This window comes from Dermacentor variabilis, chromosome 6 (assembly GCF_050947875.1).
Source record: "Dermacentor variabilis isolate Ectoservices chromosome 6, ASM5094787v1, whole genome shotgun sequence".
In the NCBI taxonomy this organism is placed as follows: domain Eukaryota; kingdom Metazoa; phylum Arthropoda; class Arachnida; order Ixodida; family Ixodidae; genus Dermacentor; species Dermacentor variabilis.
In genome coordinates, this window is record NC_134573.1 from 51,720,879 (window position 1) to 51,739,745 (window position 18,867).

General features: G+C 45.6%; 1 protein-coding gene across 1 annotated transcript in view; it reads right to left on the reverse strand.

The window, feature by feature from the left end:
- Positions 1-1,077: 1,077 nt before the first annotated feature.
- LOC142584164 (uncharacterized) overlaps positions 1,078-18,867 on the reverse strand; it is a 29,163-nt gene continuing 11,373 nt past the window's right edge. The window contains exons 4-5 of the mRNA XM_075694333.1: positions 14,652-14,735; positions 1,078-1,400 (exon numbers count right to left, since the gene is read on the reverse strand). Coding sequence (XP_075550448.1) covers positions 1,273-1,400; positions 14,652-14,735 — 212 coding nt within the window. The 3' untranslated portion in view covers positions 1,078-1,272. The remainder of the gene's footprint in view (positions 1,401-14,651; positions 14,736-18,867) is intronic.

Genomic DNA, 18,867 nt, shown 5'->3' on the forward strand with positions numbered 1-18,867 from the left:
AATTTTGCTATCTGCGATCAAGCATTGATCCTGGGAGTTTTAGAAATTAAGCAGGCAGTCTCTTTATTTATGTCCATGTATTGCTTGAGTGATATCTCCATACGAAGCAGTAGTTTTGGTTGATAAGGTTTTTATTTGTTACACGTATTTACATGAACCGCATGTGCATTCCCACAGTTAAATTTCTGCCGCCTAACCATGTACAAGCAAAAACTGTGAGATCTACGGATGACTATTTTCTAATACTTCCCTTCTTACAGTGAAATTACCGAGTTGCCTCGCTCTTCTTTTCAGTAGGCTTAGCCTTTGTTAGACCTCCTCGCGTTATACTCCACCTCGGAGCATGTTAGGACCTTGAATAAATGAAAACCAGGCTACAAACATATACAAGCACAACCGGCTCAACGATCCGTCGTTGCAGAGCGTGTGGCTTTCATGTAGCCGCTGCTGAAGTGGCGCAACCTGGTGACGTCTACAAAAGTATCCGCAGCCACGGGCCCTCCCTGAGCAGACTAGCCCCTTCTACTACACTGTAGCTTCGTCGTTATCGGTCTCTTATAATATTCATGGCCAGTTATGTAGGCGACGAAATACAGGGTTTGACGCAATCACGTCTGGTCGGTAAGAGGCATGTCAAAGAAAGGGAACACTGACCAAGAAAAATGTTCGGGAATGTAAAAGCCGCTTGGCTCACCTTGCTTGCGAAACGCGCTAGGCAAGCATAAATATTTCACAGAAAACAACGGAAATCTCTTAGCTCAACATAGAAATATGAGACGATTGACAGAACGTAGTCTCTTATCGCTTTTCTGGACAGATTCTGATAAAGGCCGGAACATCTTCTCATATTTCCCAAACTCTCTATGTTGGTTGGTGTTCCGTTTTTACGCCTTATTGATGTTATTTATATTGCTCATTTTGGCGGCAAAAAAGTACCCTTCATTGATTTAAGAAAACTGTGAGTTTCACGGAGATTTTGCATTGGTATTCAAGGCGCAACGGCGTCCATTTCCAAGGCAATTTCCCAATCTGTTCGCAATGTACTCTCGTTCGAACTCAAGATATCGCAATATTTGTATTCGCTGATGACATGAAATATTACTTAAGTAACTGTGCTTTATTTCTCGCAATCTTTGTCTTGACCATAAGGTAAGAAGTGTCTTCGAAGAAGAGCGCTGGTGCATTATAATAAGCAAATGAAGTTCGGTGCAACTTAAAGAACAAAACTTCCGAACTCAGCCGTAAAAACTGAGCTGCAGCACTCGAACTGTGTTATTCGTCATCCGGACACAGCTCTTGGCTGTACAAGTTGCTTGTCACACTGCATATGTCTGCAAAATTGGTTGAGCAGTGCTCTGGTACGTCTTCTGCCTTATCCCTGGACACCAGTAGTAGGCACCCTGAAAGACGAGGTACATCAACAACTAAGATTTGATAGGCGATAGATACGTTTAGGAGAGGATGAGTATATAAACAAGCGTTGTGTCACACAAAATGCTCCGCGAGCTTCCCTTCAGAGTACACTTTTCCACTGCTATGATATTTCCTCGCTTTCACCATCAGTCAATGAGAAATCAAAGCTGACTTGGATCATAGCCTCTTCCGTACTTTCACGCGGGTCAATCGGCGGGATAAAAGCATTGTGCCAGTCAAGCGCATACTTCAGGGGCTTGACGCCAATCGGCTGTGAATGTCGAGAATGGAAAAGACGTTACGACAACGAAGACCGTGAAATGCTGCAGAATACCTTAAAGCAAGAGGGCATAGGTGAAAGTTTCGTGGAGCTGCTGATAAAGACGTACTGAGTACAAAATAGATGCAGGACCGGAAGCGCAAGCAAACTAAAATTTCACCGTGCATTGAAACAGACCAGCCCTCCCTCTCCGTTGTTGTTCAGGCGTTATGTCAAGGGCACATGATAAAAATTAGAAATGAGTGTGTTAAGTTTTGTCCCTCTCGCATCCGTAGTGGGCAAATTTTCCAGGAATAGGTCCCTGGGGTGATAGAGACGGATAACGTAATGCTACTTGTGGGCAACAAAAAAGATTCACAGAGATTTTCCAGTATTTATGGCGAAGCAGTGGCAAATGCAGGCATTGAGATTAGCACAAATTAATAAGGAGTTATGATCTCTAGAGGCGGTAATCAAGTGATATCGATTCAACAGCCACTCATAACCATAGTCAAGCAATATGAATGGCACGGTGTATACAACAAAATGTACTCAAGCATCCACCCCGACAATATAAGAAAGAATGAGGTAGTGGAATGAAGCAATAATGCAACAGAACACTTCGGGAGTATAGTAAATATGAGGCGCTGCGATTAATGTTCACAGGAGGAAATATTAAAATCGCACGTCTTGTCAAAGTCGAAAGTTAGGCAAAGGTAGGTAGGCCTGTTGGGTCTGGAGACCCACGGTAAAACCCCAAAGGCGACAGCTACAGCGTGGCAAGGGTTGGGCCTCATTCGAAGTCAGAGAATAAAACAAAGTTGGCTTCAATTATAACTCAGCAATATGATAACAATAAATGGACGGTTAAAGCATTCAAATATCTGCGCCTCACAATCGTGGGCACAGAAGAAAGAGAGGTCAAGAAAGTTGCAAGCCAGGCACGGGCTAACTGAGAGCTTAAATAGGCAGGAAGGACTTGTTAAAGAAGAGAGAGACAGCATATGGGAGGTAGAGGATGGAAAGGTAAGGGATTTATAAGAACTGAAAGATAGCAAAAAGGGAAAATCTGTATAATTCAATGAAGAACAAGAGCGCACGGCCAAGGTTTGCTAAATCGTGTATACGATGCTTACAGTACCTCAGCCGGATCGCTAGTGCTTAGCAGTAGTTTGAGCTGCTCGGTCTTCCAGCTGTTCCTGATCTCCCTCGCCAGCCTTCTGGGATGCTCTTATTTTATTTATTAATTTTTTATTTTATTGTACCTTCAAGAACGAAGTATTTCAGAGGGGAGTGGGTAAAAAACATACACAAGTAAATAAACAAAGCAGCAATAAACAGCAAATTTCATTAGTTAATTGTATCCCGGAGTAATGAAGTCTGATTAGGCCGAACAAAACCTTGAGTTGTCCTTGATTGCGACAACTGCGCCGGGAAGGTGGTTCCATACCTGAGAGCTCCTATGAATAAATGATTCGTTACAGGTTCTGGTGCGGCACTGGATGATTCCAACCTTATGGTTATGGCCCTACCAGCTGAACTGTTCAATACACCTTTTCACAAATGGTAGATGTGCTGGGTCTTCAAGTCCATCGCCAATCTCGAACTCTGTTACCAGACTCTGGCCCCGGTCATGCCTGACTCAATGCAGCAGACCTCGCCGACACTGTCCGTTAACTGCTCTGCCGCTCATCGGTATAGACATCCAGCGGTATTCAGTGGTACCGATGAGAATAACGTCAACGACTAGCTCTCTCCATACGAACGGGTGATCCTTCACAATCGATGGGAAGATAGGAAGTTAAATAACGTCATCTTCCACCTTGCCGGCGTGTCCCAACTGTGGTATAAAAATTACGAAGCTGACTTTCAGTCCTAGTGAGCCTTCAAAGCCACTTTCGCTGATGTTTCCGGACGCCCCACCGTCCGCAAATTGGGCACCGAGGAATGGTTAAGATAGCCAGGGCGACAACTAGGTGAAACACTCAGAAGTTTCGCTGAAGAGGTTCTAGACCTGTGCTAACGTGTGGGTGCTTCTATGCCTGAAAGCAGCAAGGTGAAACACATAATAAAGAGAACGCCAATGATATTCTGCAAAGGTTGATCCCCAAGATACATGTTTCGTAGCAGAGCCCATAAATTTGAGTCAAAGCCCTAACCAGTGGAGGAAGCAGCGAGATCAGACCAGGCACCTCTCAATGTCTGACAAGGCCCGGTCTACCATGTCCGTCCTCTCTGATCACTCTCTCTAGCTCAAACGAATTGAAGCATTCGAGCGGAAGCAAGTCGCATGTCAGCTCTCCCTGCTACGCTTCACTGGGTTGCGACAATAGCAGCAGCTATCGCTACCGCCTCTTGCACATCTCGCCCCGACGTCGCGGTGGGTTAATGAAGATCGCAAGTTGCTGAGGCTCCGCTAGTGCAACATCAGCAATGCCATATCGCCTCTCCACTCATGCATCCCTGGCCGTGCAGCCTCTTCGCCAACCTCTCGTTGCGATAGATTCACGGCCATTGCCACTCGCTCATAATCCCGTCAATCGACCTCCAAGCACCATTGTATAACGTTAGCACACGCAAGACAATAGGGGCATATCTTATGCGCGCGATATACCCGGGCATGTTGCGCGGCAGGCTGCCCTTTAATGGCTTTGTGCAAACATTTCCCCGCAACGACGTGCAGCCTTTCCACAATGCAGTCAAGCTGGCCACCAGCCGAGCGCCCGTTACTAGTACTTTGTTCACCTTCCACACGACGCCGCTCGTTGTCTTCAATGAATCGTCGGCCTTTACCCACGAAGGTGAAAAACTAAGCGCCGCAGTTATGCAAACACGAACTGCGTCACGATCAATCTGTACAAGTCCTGCTTTGTCGACTCCGAACGTTGTCAACCTGATTGTTGACGGTGCCCCTACCGTTGGGGAAATTATTACTTGAGCATCCGTGGTCGGTAGTAAACGAACGCTTTTCTAACGCTCTAAGTTACCACGCCATTTTCATAGCTTTCTCTCGCCCAGCAAATGCCTAGCTTCCTCAACCTTCGGCAGCATGTGCACCAAGAGTTGTTATGGAGGGTGTTCCGACATTCTTGCGTGCGTGGTTCTGCCATCCAGCTCTCACGATGCTATACTTGGCTGAGATTTGCTCTCGCGGACAAACGCCTTCGTGAAACGCGCGTGCGGAAGTCGAACTATTGGCTCTGTGTGACGTGTCCCTCGCTGACGTCGCTTCTCTTCCCGCTAAGCTGGTCCTTCTAGAAGACATCGCAATACCGCCGTACGTGTCTGCCGTTGTTCCCGTTCTCTCTGGCACTGTCTCCGAAGGTTCATATGCGCGTTCACGTCTCTTTGGTTCTATTTTGCAGCGATGCTTTTGAAAAACAAGTATGATATTTCAACTCGCAACGACGACAGCTTTAATCTCTGTCCTCTTCCCCCCTTTGGAACTCCTCATAGGCCGCAAAGATATCATTCCCCCTCTTTTCCCCACGTTTGACATTTACGCTTGCTCCAGCCCATAGTCGTCTGCAATCGACTTCATACAACACTGAATGACCTGTTACGGTGGAGAACTTGGTCATGTTTAGCCCCTTGATAAAATATTTATTATCGATGTGCCGCATGCTTTGTATGCAGATATCAGTTACGTATGCGCACTTTCCACGTTTGCACCTATGAAGGGACGTGTTCACTCGTTTCATTGCCGATTACTACGTCCATTACTTCAGACAACTCACACATACCCAATGTAACCCCCTTAAGACTATGCAATACACCTGTAACGTTTGAACGAATGATGTAGAATATTATGGGAATAACTTGCATTCAGAAACTATTATTATGTATAAGGTTACAGCTGCAACAATCAGCGGCGACGAATGCAATGCTCTAGCGTGTCTCTGGCCACTGCGTCACCGTCATCTTTGTCCGACTGAGAGTAGCAGCCATAGAGGAAGGAAAGCGCAGGGGAGGGTCCGGGAAGCACGTGTGGGAGAAAGTGTGGCGGAAGTCATGTGCTGTTTTTCTCGAAGGACCACTGGGACTGGTAGCGCAAATGTCAACATTTACAAATCAACCACGCTCCTGAAGGTCTCTCTGCTGGTCTCGGCCTCTCGAAAGTTGATAATATTTTTCGGCTGCTGTCTTTCTCGCAGCAGAGGCTGATGATCAGACAAACTGACGTTGGAGCGTGATGCAGAACCTTCAAACTTTTTAGGGTACGAAACCTCGCAACAAAAAGGCAGAGAATTATGGGATATTATCTCCAAGCATGGACTAACCCTACTAACAGATCCTCGAATTCCGACGAGAAAAGGAAATAGCGTTTCCAAGTACACTACACTAGTCCTTACTCTCACAGGGGACACATAACCGCACGATGGTGTAACACGGGAGGGGACTTGGGTAGCGACCACAGAATAATAAAGACGGTGGCAGAACACGGCATACCAACTCGCAAACCCAAGCAGATCGGAGCAGAAAATTGGAACCTTTTTAGGCAGAAATGTGCCGAAAAAGAGGAGCTCAAGGATTTATGCAGTTGGAGCAACGCCCTCTTGGAAGCGGTTAAAGAGGCCGCGGAGAAGGCGGAGGCAGACGAAATGTGAGAGGTAGTAGAGGGGAATATGGTCGGAGTATGGAGGAGAAACAGGCAGGTAAAGCAAAAATTGAAAGAGAATAGAAGCACTGGAAATATTAGGAGGGCGTTAGCGCACCTGAACGGAGAGAGCGAAGGATACTCAAACTCACGAAACGAAATTGGAATAGCGTATGCGAACAGATCGATGACAAAATTGGTAAATAAAATGCATGGCAACTATTGAGGCACCTACTAGGTCCCCAAAGTAGCAAATCAAACACGGATAGAAACATGCAGAAACTAATGTATAAATGCGAAGGTAGTAATAGACAATTGTTCGCTGAAGTTAAGCACAGATATCTTAAAAGCGGCCCGCAACAAACATTGCCGGGGTACAAAAGGAAAGAGAACCCTCTCTTGGAAGGACCCGTCCCGGTAGGAGAAGTTAGAGCCGAGGTGAATAGACTAAGAACGAAAACAGCTGCAGGACCGGACAGAATCAGCAATCGGATGTTGAGGAACCTAGACGACAAGTCAATAGTAAACCTAATGAATTTTATGCAAGATTGTTAGGACAAGGGTAAGATCCCCACAAAATGGAAGGAGGTTAAATTAGTCCTAATTCCAAAACCGGGGAAGAAGCTCAGTCTCGAAAGCATCAGACCAATATCCCTCACACCACGCGTGAGGGATAATGGACAACTAATGGAACGCATGATACAATCTAGAATCAGCAGATACTTGGAAGACCAAGACGTGTACACTGACACAATGATAGGCTTCAGAGCACACCAATCTGCGTGCGATGTCATGCTACATCTTAAAGAGCAAATTATCGACCACCGAACGAAGGACACGAAAGCCATCGTTCGCTTCGACGTGGCCAGAGCATTGGGCCACGTAGACAACAAGGCAATCTTAGAACAATTGAATAGCCTAAACTTAGGGAGACGTACCCACGTGTATGTAAAGGACTTGCTGCATGACAGAACAGAAAAGGTCAGTCTAGAGGGTAACGAGGAGAAAGGGATTGAGCTCAGCAATAAGGGTACAGCGCAGGGCTCTGTGCTCTCACCCACTCTCTTTAACATAGTAATAATGGGACCCCCGCACAAACTTAAGGACTTGCAGAGTCTAGAGCATACGATCTGTGTGGACGACATCACCCTATGAATAAATAGAAGCAGTGAAGCCCACATAGAAGAAATGCTGCAAAAGGCCATCAATAGAATTGAAGAGCACTTAGAAAAAGCCGAACTTAAATGTTCAACTACGAAGTTGGAGGCTCTCTTCATCAGTCCACAGAAAATGCGAAAGAAAATCCCTAACCACGGGATAAAACTCACGGTTAATGGGGACGCGATTCCAAATATAAAAGCTATACGAGCGCTAGGCCTATACATTCAGGACAATGAAAAAAATACGGGAACTATAAGAATGCTTCAAATGACCGTAAGCCAAACATGTCGACTCCTGAGAAGAATCTACAACAAGAAGGCAGGCATGAGAGAGGCTAATCTATTAAGGATAGTACAGTCCTTCGCGATCAGCAAGATCACATACACAACAGCGTACCTTAAACTAACAAGGGCTGAGAAAAACAAAATAGAAATCGTCATTAGGAAAGGAGTTAAAACAGCCCTAAACCTGCCACCATGTACATTTATGCAGAGGATACCAAACATGGGCATTTCAAGCACCCTAGAAGATCGATGCCACACTAGTCTCCCAGCAAGAGAGACTAATGAGAAGCAGAGGTGGTCTGAGAATTCTAGAGAAACTAGGATACAAAACTGACAACAAAGTAAAAAACACGGGAGCCATTCCGTCCCAAATCAGAGACAGGATACGCATACCACCACTCCCGAAGAATATGCATCCCAGTCACAACCAGGATAGGAGAGAAGACAGGGTCAAAGCATTACCAAAATCAATAGATAAAAAGGGAGCGGTGTTCTACACGGATGCAGCAGAATGTGAAAACTGACCAGGTTTTATCTCAGTGACAGCACAGGCTAACGGTGAGAACTCAAAGAGCTGCAGTACCCCACAAAACATAGTGGAGGATGCAGAGGGGGTGGCTATAGCCGTAGTTTTCACTCAAAAAGGGGTCAAAATTATTGTGTCAGATTCCAAAACAGCCATTAGGAATTAAACCGCAGGTAGAATTTCCAAAGGGACGCTCAACATATTGGAGAAAGGACCCATTCCAGAAGAATTAGTAAACCTTATATGGACTCCTGCCCATGACGGCTTGCCCGGCAACAAGAAAGTGCACGCATTCGCCCGAGAGCTTATTTACCGGTACACTAATGCAGCTTCTCCAGCCAGAGAGCCTCTATAAAATGAAGAAGGCATAAACACTTACAGCAAAATTCTGATTGGTTATATAATGGGAAGGAAAACACCGCCAGAGGCGCATAAGAAATTAAGTAAGCAAGAAGAGATAACATGGAGGCAACGCCAAGAGGGGGTGATCTGCAACCCCTACATTCTGAAGAGATGGCACGATAACATTGGGAACATGAATTTCAAACACTGCGGCGCAAAAGCGCACATGATCCACATAATATAGACATGTCCTAGATAAAGTAAACCAGATTGAGATATACAATCCTGGGAAACCTTAATGACCAGCTCGAATGAAGATGATCAAAGATAAGTCATCCGCATGGCCTTGGACGCCGCTGAGCTCCAAGGAGCATCAGCCAGCTTAAAAGGGAGGAGCAAGCCAAAGAGACAGGAGGACACTTGACTTCTCGTGGCTCTTTTTGCGGGTGCAAATGAGCGTTATTTCTCTCTCTCGCTTTCTCAAGTAATTATAGCCTGGGTCTTCGTCGTCTTCAACGTGCCACGGAAAACACAGAAGTGCGTCTTCTCCACTAAAACTATTGGAGAAGTTTCACAGGCTTTGTTCTGATGCACTTCGGCAGCACACACTTCCGGCGTCTTGTAGTAATGGAAATTCAAAGCTCGTGCAATCTGCTCCGGCGAACTGATTGGGGGTACGATGAGAAAAGCACAACAGCATGGCTCTATTTCCGGCTTCAAAACGTGACGTTAGAGTATCTCTTCTTTTGTTTCTTCCCTCCGTGGTAGCAGCCCATTCACTGTCTCGTGGCACTACCTCTATCCCCATCTCTTTAGGGAGAGAGCACTGACCCGGTGCGCGTTATGAGGGACCAGAATGGCCCCTCACGTAGAGTTTGCCTCTAAACCTGCAGGATAGTAGAGGGTGGTGGCGGCGACTTCCTCGTGCGTCTGGCACCACTCGCGTCCGTTACTTTCAGGTAGAATGTCACGTTGGCTAACAACCACGTGGCGCCCCTCCTGTTGTTTTCGGGGGCACACTCATACTTTTCAATCTACTCTTCGACACCCTAGCTATTCGTGCCAGAAAAGGTGCTCACGCTCGTTTGTGCAACAGAACCATGGGAACCACTCGATACTGCTCCATCGTCATTTTGCTGGAGTGCAGTTGTTGCTCTTGATTTGAATAAAAGATACAGTACTTGAATACCAGCCGTCACATTACTTGCGCAGCAAGGCAAGAACCGTGCCCATTCGTCTAGGCATCGTTAGGATGGATAGTTGGGCGTGTTGATTGAGCATGATCTGAATTGAAGGCGCTAAAAAGACGATGGACTAAGAAGGAACACACACACACACAGACACCCTGTGCCCTGTGTGTTCCTTCTTCATCCATCGTCTTTTTAGTGCCTTCAATTCAGTTCAGGTCTAGTCATCATTACGCACACTCACTGCGATCGGGCTTTTGTGCTCGCACCATTATATCGGCATGTTAGCTGCCGGATTCTTTATAGGCTGCACAGTCTCTTCTTACGATAGCAGTTCCAGTTTCTTCAATTTTTTAATTCGCCAGCCGAGAGGTCAAGAGGGACAGTTATCTATGCCAACGCCTCCGTCCCGTTTCCAGAATAAACGCCGCACCCAACAGCCGAGTTACATGAGGCAAGGGCTTTGCGTCGATCCTAACTATCTTGCATGCTCATTCATGCCAACGACAATTAAAATTTCGCGTCGGATATGTCGGAGCACAGACCATGCTAGAAGAATTTTTTCAACTTACACTGTTTAGAAACACGACTACTTCTAACTTTTCAATACACTTATTTTGAATACTCACATACTGCAATCAATAAAAATTTAATTATTCAGTTTTAGTTATTTTCGGTGCTGACAGCGATAATTCTCATCCTGTCTCCCCCTGGTCACATAACTTATTTGTACAGGTGGTCTTCGCGTGTACCCAAGGGCTTCATTTTAAAGAAACTACAAAGCCTGATTTTGCACACCCTGTATAAGTTTTATCTTATTTCGGAACGGTGGTAATCACGGCTTGTTAGTCGGCCGTGTGTAGTGCGTGGTATTCGCACATTTCCCATTTTTTGTTGGAGTTGCAACTGTTGCAGTGGTCTACTTCTGATTAACACAGTCTCGTACTTACCGCGGCGGCTACCGCGGCGCACATCTCCGTGTTTTTCTGCCACAATTGCACTAACGTTGTATTGAGCGAAGACGACAGCAGGCCATGGCGGCTGCATTTCGATGGAGGGCGAAATGCGAAAACACCCATGTGCTTAGTTTTAGGTACACGTTAAATAACGTCAGGTGGTCCAAATTTCCGTAGTCCACCAATACGGCCTTCCTCAAAGCTAGATTGTGGTTTCGGCACGTAAATCCTTATTACGTAGGGCAGACGACAGAAGACGCAGCCGTCAACAACGCCGGCCAACGCCGAAGCACCCACCCACTGTGCAAATGCGGTGCGCGTTGAAATCTCAGCTCCTTTCTTCTGAACTTTACTGTCGTTGGTTATCTTGTTTGTTCACTTCACGGGCCTTAGCTAGACCGGTTACCGCCTCCTCGATAAGAGACCATGCATACGGTTCATTGATACTCGTCCGTCAGGTAAGGAGCGTGGCTGTGAATTAATGGCAAGCCATAATTTGGGCACTCGGAAATTTTCGCCTCATTTAAACGAGAGGCTTTTCAAGATGAATCAGCATCATGTCCTTTCTTGGTTATCCTCTCTCTTTAATGCCCCTTCTGGACGCCTTTCCCGCTTGGATCTTCACAGTAAAGGCTACGAAATACATGTAGTCTACTGCTGAGGCCGCAAGCACATTCACGCAGAGGCTGTGTCACGTTCTCCACGGCCACCCTACAGTAAGCGTAACTTAACTTAACAGTACCTCTCTCTCCACCTTTGATGCACTGCATCGGTCGACATCCATACTTTGCATCAGAACAGCGCAAGAATCCCTGGGTGGCCTCTATTTTGGAGCTCCTTTACGGCTCACCTTTATCTCTCCCATCTCCCGTTCCCTGCACCGTTTCCTGTTCCCTGTCATCTGCTCGCTTCACTGTCCATGATTACGTGGGCTGTGAAGCCTGTATCGACGCAACTATTAGCCCGATGGTTGAAAGTGGCTCCGTGTTACCCCGAGGACTTTGGGTTCGGATATGTGCGACCCTTTCCACACCCACGGCCAACAATGGGCACGTGCAGGCGTCTTGGATACTTATGGGCGCTTGCGGCACCAGTGGTGCCCGCGAGTAATGTGTTCCTTTGTGCCAAAAGTTGTATGCTTGCGCCAACGCCGAGAATTCCCGCCTCATCAGGCCCACGATTTATTACGGCCACTTCCGTGCCTCAAACTGAAATTGTGGTTTTGGCGCGTGAAACCCCAAAATTGATTCATTGGTGTGCCTCTTATGCCTTCTGACTTGTAAAAAGTGACCTGTACAGGCTGCTACCGCTAACTTCCGCTGGCAAACGATGGATCAGTACCGCAGTTCATCGCATTAAACGGTATGTTGAACTGCTGCTCTACCTGACGACACCACCAGCGACATTGCATTCTTTCTATTCCATCGTTTCATTCTTTGTCATGGCCCACGTCAGGAACTCGTGAGCGATAGAGGCAACGTGTATTTTTGTCGCAGATTGTTGAGCTTTGCTTGCTCCATACCGCCTTGTCGCGTTGTTCACGTAACCACCATGGTGTACCATGCTCAAGATAATGGTATTATCGAGCGTTTCATTCCAACTCTTGGTGCAATATTCTCAATGCACGTTGAATCGGATCATGTAAACCGTACCGTGGATCTCCCGTATTTCACGAACGAATATATTACGGCTACGCAAAAAAACTAGGGGATTTTTCCCACATTTTATCCTGTATCATCGCAATCATTTCCATACCATCGATACTGTTTGACCCTTCTAATTAGGCGTGTCACAATGTACTCCCCTTTCAGCTATCACCAGATATGCTGAGGTATGCCGTCAGCGAGCTAGCAATTTCACCTCCGACGATCAACAATGGCAAAAATGTAATCATGATGGCGGCAGCACCAGCTCGAACTACGCTCCCGGCACGCTTGCCTTGTCGTCCGAGCCTTGTACAAAGGCTGCGCCCTCGGCTAAACTTCACTCGAACCATGGCGGTCCATAGCGCATCTTCAATCGCACCTCTCCGTTTAACTCTGTCATGGAGCTGCTTACAGCTACATCCGTAATGGGCCACCACGGACGCCGTGGAGGGGATGATGTTCATGTTCAACGCCTGAAACAATGGTATAACCAATTTGTTTCCATTTTGGAAGTGGCCAGGATGGCTCTGGGAGCGAAGGTAGTTGTAGTGGAGAAGAAGAGCGTACAGACTAGGCCAGCTAAATCGTCGTCTATTTGATGCCTGCACTGCAACCATTGAAATCACCAGATAGATCACCAGCGTTTGGCGTGAGTGTGGGCCACTCGGACATCCAGCTGTTACTGCTTTGCGTCCTTTAACTTCTCGGCTGCGCTTAACGCTACCTGCTGAACTGTTGAATGCACCCTTTTAGAATGATAACAAAAGAACAGTGCGTTTGCATTTGAGGCGTGAGCTAGAAGCTTAAGGACACAACTATACCAGTGCAAATATGCGCGCCATAATGTGGCATGTGTCTGCTCCACCAAACAACCGAAGACAACTCAGCACATTCGAACTGAACTAGAATCTATTCACCCAGCGAGTCCCATAGATAACATTATCCCTCCAGAGGCCTTGGGACATAGAGCGGATGGAAGCAATAACCGGTCAGCAGTTGGGACAACAAAGAGACATTTAAGGTATTGGGGAAAATAAAGAAAAAAGTTGATAGGACCACATTAGTTACAGAAATTCGTAACTCTACAAACTAGATACAGATATCTTAAGGTGGAGAAGAATTATTAAGGGCAGATAAACGAAATGGCGGACTGTTAAGGATATCTATATGTTTTGTTGATTACCTCAAGCAGGCTCCGTGACGGTCGCCATCCTGGGTGAAATGAAATGCCAATAAATAATCACCATAATTTTAGTCACGGCAGGCGATGCTATAGCGTGGCGTCCGATAGAGCTGGTCGCATTTCTGCGCAGCTATTTTGAACTATTGCGTTTAAACCTCAATAAAACCTGCGCAGCTGGCTCGAACAAAATAGCCTGTCGTAAGTTTCGTGCGCCATGATAAAACAAATGTATAAGGGACAAGAAGTAGCAAGACATATTGTTCTCATTCTTCTTAAGGTACTTCCGTGAACTCTTGTTAAATATTGAAGATATATTACACGCCAGCCTGCTCAACATTTAAAAACGACCTACAACCCAGGTCGCGCCACCCGCAATAATCAATTTTGAAGGCCAGCCTAACCTGTGCAATTAATAGAAGACAATGCCCTTGCTTTACTTCGCAGACACCAGTCGTTGCTTCATCATAATTGTACCATTAATTCGTTCCATTGACATTGAATTTTGACATGCTTTAATAAAGTTTCACATGCTACTTCAGCGATTGTTCCGCACGCCGTTCGCGGAACCTTTGATAGGAAGAGCGCTATCAGCGCAGAATATCTTGCGATGAAATCAGGCGGGGATGCTAAATGGCGATGCGGGAGCGATTACGTGGATACAGAAAGCACACAACAGGTTCGGACCAGCGTATCCACACACGACCTGCCCAGTACGCCAAAGTAAACCCAATGCAAAGAAACCTTCATAAAATTCTTCTTTTTTGGATATAAACCTTGTAAGGCTTCTCACTATCTCCTAATGCACTGCGCGCATCCAGCTATTCAGTAATAAAAAGTCTATTGTAGCAATACAATCAACCTTAGCAGTGACAATAAAGAGAAATTTCAGAGCAGCTAAGAAATACGAGTCTGACATCTAGTACTGCTAACGTTCTAGCTAAATTATTATAATAATCAGCAGGCTTGTTGGCTTGTTCCTCCTTCTTACTGACGGCTACATTTATTTAGTGCATTATATTAAAGTCCTATGGCTCATCAGAAGGGTTATTTCAACAAGAAAAACTCATATGAAGCAAGAATAAAACCCATTTCCTTACTTTCACCTTCGTAGGGACCTTTAACAACAGCGCAGGTTTCATAATCCGTGTAGAGATATTGCGCTTCGAATTTCTCTTCAGTATCTGAAAAAAATATATACACTTTGTTATACGAGTACGCAATGCAATAAAATCTAACTTAGGGGCCGGGCGCATGTTTAACTGCTAAATGTCGAGTTTGATTGCAGGTATTTCAGCAAAGGGTATTGATGCGTCACTGCTTGGTGTTGCATATCCAACCGAATTGCAGCAACATCCTTGCGGCCTTAAAACAAACTTAGAGAAAGCTACTGAAATCAGCAGCTAAACGGTGTGGCTGCCCTTTTGCACATAGCGGCCTTTACATACTTTCATGTAGAATTTATTCACGGGGTTACATATGCATTTCGCAATATCCAAAGGTAAACAGGTGAGAATAGTATTTGCGTATTGATAAGAAAAAATTGACAGAAGTGGTTCACATTGCTTTCCTTGACAACTGTGACCCACCTACAGGCTTGCTTTTTAAGTTCTTTACCTTGGAGCGTATACATGGTGTTTCGTTTAGCTTATGTTATTAGGAGTAGGTTTACGGCAAATGCTAAGGCGACCGATGCTTTATGGCAGCATTTTGCCATTACACATTTTCTGCGAAATATTACACACGCTGCCTCGCCCTCGCCTCTCGCACTCTCTCTTCTTTTTTGAACCTTAGCCGGGTTTCGCTAACTTGTGCCGCTTTTGTTATATACTGACGCATAATATTGGAAGGCGCAACATGAAAAGCAAGTATTTTCAATACAAAGCAGCAATTTACGGTTGAGAGCCATAATCACCACCTAGAGATTGATCTTTAGCGTGGCGAGTCCCAAAGTGTAACGCGCGAAGCGATGAGCATTAATATTGTACTCTTCCAAGCCGTGGTGTATTGCTTCTCTTTCTTAAACTGCACATTTTGCCCTGATAAAACTAATTATTGCTGGGATTTAGTGAAATGTGATGTGGGAAATTGAAGTATTGCGCTGGTTCATAGCACATAAGTGCAAATCAGGTGCGCAAACATTCTACAAACACATGCAAAAATAAATAAGTATAAAACATCAATCAGGTGAACCCTCTGTGACACTATTTGAAAATTTCCCTAAACTCGTCCTGTGCATCGCTGATTCGACCACATCAACGAATAGTTCTTCAGCTCAACAATACCACCCACCCGACAAATCGTTTTGAATAGCAACATGGCCGACTTTCTGACACCCAGTAGTATCATCAGCCTCGGCCCCGAAATGGTTAACTTAAATTTCTTACTGCAACGTGAACTGTCGTTCCTTCTTTTATGACGAGCAGCACGGCTGCAGTAAAGAATAGAGACAGTAATCAGATGCCGTGTGCTCTTATTAAAATAAGGACGGTGCTCTCTTAGCTGTTAATATGTAATAACGCGCCTATAAAATTTAATAATACGAGGCCCTTTTGCGAACATCACCCGGAGTTTCCGCGCGTAGGATCTCACTACATTGTAACATATACAAAACAAAACGATTGGTTAGGAGACTTGTAGATTCGTGGATGATATTGGTAACAAATATTGAGCGCTGTAAGGTAAAGATTTTCCAATACTCTATTCTTCACCTCGTCCCCTCTCGCTCATGTCACGTTCAAAAGCTGCAAGAGCATTCTATCTGATATCCGCGTACACACTTGTAATGGGGGACAAGACCAAAAGAAAAGAAAATAGTTTTGCTAAAATAGTTTTTTACCAATATTCATTCAATCTATGTAAATATTTTTCAGGTTGCACCGGGATTCCCAGTTGGTCATGCGATGCTGCTAAATCGCGAAAACTCACAATGTCCATGTGAGGTGTATGCAGTAATGTTAAAATTAAAATCACAAGAAACTAAATTTATTTTCAGAATAGCTGGAGACTCTACTGCTGCGAAATGAACAGAAGGGGCTTGCAACCCAGTCGCTCTGGCACTGGGTACATGGAGCTGCCGGTGAGAATAAATTTCTCTGCGCATAATAAAATGTTTCTGGAAAGACCAATCTCACGATGAGTGTCGGCAGTAGTGCAATTAGTATTAAAGCAATGTATCGAAAAACCGAACTTGCGGATATATATTTAAGAATATGTAGTAGGCATTTCGCGACTGCCGCCAGTTGGGCTATATGCACTATGCAATATATCCAGCATCGGCCGGCTTTGATAAGGCACCCGTATGACAAGGTCGGTCACTGGAATCCAAGCACGATGTTGGTTGTATGACGCATGACATTGTCGAGCCTTTTCGGCACGTATACATGGCTCTAAAAACTCTGCTTGGCCGAGGAAACGTTTTAGTGGCATTACTGATTCCACGTTACACTACACCGCAACTTTATACTAACCAGAGCAACCTCTAAGAAGGGGACCATTACTAATACTTGAAATTGTAGTTTGAAATACACAGTTAAAACGGCAGCAACAACCACACACGTACAGAGACAAGAAATGCCACAGATACACGAAGCCCTACTTGCAACTTCTGTACATTAGAAAATGAAAACAAGCAACTTGGAACCAAGAAGTCACGTATGCAGATGGAATGGCCGGAAAAAAACTAACTGAAAAAATCTGCAGGACGAATATCACAATGAATGTCGACGGCAATGTGCTGAGTTTTGAAGCAATCTAGAGATAATGTATTGTAATCGTCGAAACGCGATATGTTAAAGCATTTCTTGCTGCAGAACTCCTCTATTGCACTTCCCTTTCTGCGGAATCTAACAGCGCCGCTACGAAGTCTGGGCGTGGCCTCTGAAAAGTATACCACACAGGTGCGTGTGCTGAGAAACGCATCACTCAGAAACGTGATTCCTGGCGCTTTATTTCTGTACAAGCCGCCCCAAACAACTAGCGCGGCCGTGTAGTTCGTGAATGGCCCTCGAGACGACATGCGTGGCGACTCCCCGCGATGGCTTGAGGGCTATGCTAAGCGCGAGGTCGCCGATTCAGATTCCGGCTACTGCGGCCGCATTTGTGTGAGGCGATATACAAAAACGACCCTCTCCCTTTGATTAGATCCCATTAAAGATCCCCTGATGGCCAAATTAATAGCGAGTCCACTGCGGTGTGCATCGTAACGAAACCGTTGTTTTAGCACGTGAAACCCAAGCATACACTTCTTTACACTTTTTTTCCGAAACCAGCTGCATTCATTGTGATTTCTCCAAGGGATGTAAACTTGTTTCATCAGCTTCGAGGAGACCGGCTGGTATGTCCATAGCCGTCTTCAGTTGGCACTAAATGGGGGGAAAGTTTGGTGTCATGAAATGATTGGCAGGACAAGTGTCCACTAAGGCTGCGATGTTTTCTAGTGGCTGACCTAGCTGGACTTGCAATATGGCATACGTGTAAACGGGCCTAGTGACATGACGGACTTGAACACTTACGCAGTGTCCTGCCCTCGGTCACCCACGCGGAAGTTTTCCGACGAAGGAATACGTCGCGCAGACTTGATTGCAGTAGCCTATCCCGTTGCTTTGATAGCAGCGCATGGTTGAAAAACGCTGATGGTATGCGTCGGAGCGACATACTTGACCTGCTGACCGCATGTTGACTTGGACAAGGGGGGGGAGTGGAGTAGTGTAGTGGAGGGTTCCACTATGTGAGCTTCCAAGAAAAGAGGTAACGTAGCTTCAACTGTACACGGGTTGGCGAGGTGGTTGAAGCGTTCAACATTCTGGTGAATGATGACGGCGATGAAGGCATTGGCAGCAATGAAGCCAGCAGAGGAGTTCGGAAAATCAGCCAGGGATTTATCAGGCAGGCGCTCGACATGAACGGCGATCTCTCGCAGGCTGTGGTGGCCCTGTTGCAGATGCTACAATATTGTAAGATTTAAGTGCTCAAGATGGGCATCACCATAGCGGGGCTCAAGTGCTAAGATGAGACTTGCGTAGTTGGAAGGTTCTATTTTAGGCAGGAACTTCAGAAATCCAGAGACCCATGTTAGATCAGACGTTTCATTGATTGCAAGATAACGATAGCCTCAAAATTATACAAGCGTACTACTTTTCAGTGTATAAGGTGATTGGCCATTACTTAGCACAATGCCTTTTCAGATGGTGAATTAAACTACAGAACGATTGAAAAAGATGAGTGAACAGTCGTTACGTAGTTTATTTTAACATTGTGGTACTTCTAAAGATATTTGGACGATAGTCATTTTAAGCTCCTCGAAGGAAATCAAAC